A 3,906-nucleotide genomic window follows, 5' to 3' on the forward strand; every position below is an offset into this window, starting at 1 on the left:
AATAGATGCATTAATTTCATTTTTTGAGCCCTTATTAACGTCCAGTTTATTAATAATTCTATTTAAATCTAGAATATCTAATTCTTCAAATTCACTCCATTTACTTATACTATTTACATTGTAGTTAATTGCATTATTATCACAGTCAATATCACAAACTAACTTATTAACACTATTTACAAAAAATTTATTTAGTTTATTTGCTATACTAGCACTATCTACAATAACTTCTCCATCAATATTGATTTCATGTAATATCGATGTATTTCCTTTTTTATCACCTATGAGCTCTTTAAGTTTTTTCCACATTTGACGTGTATTCATTTTATTATTGTCAATGACACCTTCATAGTATTTCCGTTTATTATTTCTAATATTTTTAACAACTAAATTTCTCAATTCTTTATATTTAGTTTTGTCATTCATTTGATTAGATTTTTTTCCTATAAAAAAGGTTTTATCACGCTCTTTTATTAAATTTATTATATTATTATTTATCCATGGCTTGTTAATAAACTTAAATTTAATATTTTTAAAAGTAAAGGGTGCCATCAGATCTAGCACATTTTCTATACTACCAATTAGTTCATTAATTGAAAAGTTATAAGTCACGCAATCCATATTTTTCATCTCTGAATTTTTGAAATTATACTTAGAGAAGTTTTTTACTATATTGTTTTGAAAATCATCTGTATTAAAATATTTATAATCTCTAGAATATGCAATATTTCTTATAGTAGATTTAGTTTTTATAGCTAATAGTTGTAGTATATGATGATCGGATATTTTTGGCGTGGTCAAAACATTAACATCACAATTAAAGTTTACAAATGCTAAATCAATTAGGGTATCAGATGTATATGTTGATCTTGTGACTTCCTTTACTTTTTGCTTGAGACCAACGATAGTCATTTCGTTCAGTAACTTTCTTGAATAGTATGTATTCTTCATTACGTCAATATTAAAGTCACCTATTAAAACTAATTTACCTAATTCACTTAAACTGTCCACTAATCCAATTATTGTGTCGCAAAATTTATTAATACTGCTATTTGGAGATCTATACAGATTGCATATATTTATCTTACCAAATTTACTGTCAATTTGTACCATATTTATCCATAAACCCTGTAGTAAGTTATTCCTATTAAATATCACTTTAAATTTAATGTCTTTTCTAATGTAAGTTATGACACCACCCGTTCTGTTATTCTTAGTGTTTGTCCTTATAGTATTATAGTTATTAAAATTAATCTCATTATCTAAAACATCTTTCGTAACGTGCGTTTCTGAGAGACAAATTATATCCGGTCTCAGTGTACAAACTAAATGATCAACTTGGTCATAATGATATAACAATCCACAAACATTCAATGCAATTATGTGAAGCACATTGCTATCACATTCTTTTGTCTTAAATTTGGATTGCTATTGATTATGATGTAAGATGTTTGCTTTCTCTTTATGAACTAATCTATTATATATACCACAACAAATATCCGTTGCTTTATGCTTTATGATTATTATTTATTTATTAATAATAATAATAATAATAATAATAATAATAATAATAATAATAATAATAATAATAATAATAATAATAATAATAATAATAATAATAATAATAATAATAATAATAATAATAATAATAATAATAATAATAATAATAATAATAATAATAATAATAATAATAATAATAATAATAATAATAATAATAATAATAATAATAATAATAATAATAATAATAATAATAATAATAATAATAATAATAATAATAATAATAATAATAATAATAATAATAATAATAATAATAATAATAATAATAATAATAATAATAATAATAATAATAATAATAATAATAATAATAATAATAATAATAATAATAATAATAATAATAATAATAATAATAATAATAATAATAATAATAATAATAATAATAATAATAATAATAATAATAATAATAATAATAATAATAATAATAATAATAATAATAATAATAATAATAATAATAATAATAATAATAATAATAATAATAATAATAATAATAATAATAATAATAATAATAATAATAATAATAATAATAATAATAATAATAATAATAATAATAATAATAATAATAATAATAATAATAATAATAATAATAATAATAATAATAATAATAATAATAATAATAATAATAATAATAATAATAATAATAATAATAATAATAATAATAATAATAATAATAATAATAATAATAATAATAATAATAATAATAATAATAATAATAATAATAATAATAATAATAATAATAATAATAATAATAATAATAATAATAATAATAATAATAATAATAATAATAATAATAATAATAATAATAATAATAATAATAATAATAATAATAATAATAATAATAATAATAATAATAATAATAATAATAATAATAATAATAATAATAATAATAATAATAATAATAATAATAATAATAATAATAATAATAATAATAATAATAATAATAATAATAATAATAATAATAATAATAATAATAATAATAATAATAATAATAATAATAATAATAATAATAATAATAATAATAATAATAATAATAATAATAATAATAATAATAATAATAATAATAATAATAATAATAATAATAATAATAATAATAATAATAATAATAATAATAATAATAATAATAATAATAATAATAATAATAATAATAATAATAATAATAATAATAATAATAATAATAATAATAATAATAATAATAATAATAATAATAATAATAATAATAATAATAATAATAATAATAATAATAATAATAATAATAATAATAATAATAATAATAATAATAATAATAATAATAATAATAATAATAATAATAATAATAATAATAATAATAATAATAATAATAATAATAATAATAATAATAATAATAATAATAATAATAATAATAATAATAATAATAATAATAATAATAATAATAATAATAATAATAATAATAATAATAATAATAATAATAATAATAATAATAATAATAATAATAATAATAATAATAATAATAATAATAATAATAATAATAATAATAATAATAATAATAATAATAATAATAATAATAATAATAATAATAATAATAATAATAATAATAATAATAATAATAATAATAATAATAATAATAATAATAATAATAATAATAATAATAATAATAATAATAATAATAATAATAATAATAATAATAATAATAATAATAATAATAATAATAATAATAATAATAATAATAATAATAATAATAATAATAATAATAATAATAATAATAATAATAATAATAATAATAATAATAATAATAATAATAATAATAATAATAATAATAATAATAATAATAATAATAATAATAATAATAATAATAATAATAATAATAATAATAATAATAATAATAATAATAATAATAATAATAATAATAATAATAATAATAATAATAATAATAATAATAATAATAATAATAATAATAATAATAATAATAATAATAATAATAATAATAATAATAATAATAATAATAATAATAATAATAATAATAATAATAATAATAATAATAATAATAATAATAATAATAATAATAATAATAATAATAATAATAATAATAATAATAATAATAATAATAATAATAATAATAATAATAATAATAATAATAATAATAATAATAATAATAATAATAATAATAATAATAATAATAATAATAATAATAATAATAATAATAATAATAATAATAATAATAATAATAATAATAATAATAATAATAATAATAATAATAATAAGAGACTCCGGAAAATCTGGTCATCAGAACTTTCCGGGAAAAACAAAGTCTCTGCAACAAACATGCTTGCTGTCCCGGTACTCCTCTACTCTTTCGGTGTTCTGAAATGGGCCCGA

At 11.5% G+C, this 3,906-nt stretch overlaps 1 protein-coding gene across 1 annotated transcript in view; it reads left to right on the top strand.

Moving 5' to 3' along the window:
- The window catches only part of LOC128667350 (putative uncharacterized protein DDB_G0271606), a gene marked incomplete at its 3' end in the record, with an annotated part of 8,470 nt that extends 4,768 nt beyond the window's left edge, over positions 1-3,702 (top strand). The window contains 1 exon segment of the mRNA XM_053737015.1: positions 3,574-3,702. Within this exon segment, the coding sequence (XP_053592990.1) occupies positions 3,574-3,702 (129 nt within the window).
- Between the last annotated feature and the right edge of the window lie 204 nt (positions 3,703-3,906).

Source organism: Microplitis demolitor, chromosome 2 (assembly GCF_026212275.2).
Source record: "Microplitis demolitor isolate Queensland-Clemson2020A chromosome 2, iyMicDemo2.1a, whole genome shotgun sequence".
Classification (NCBI taxonomy): Eukaryota; Metazoa; Arthropoda; class Insecta; order Hymenoptera; family Braconidae; genus Microplitis; species Microplitis demolitor.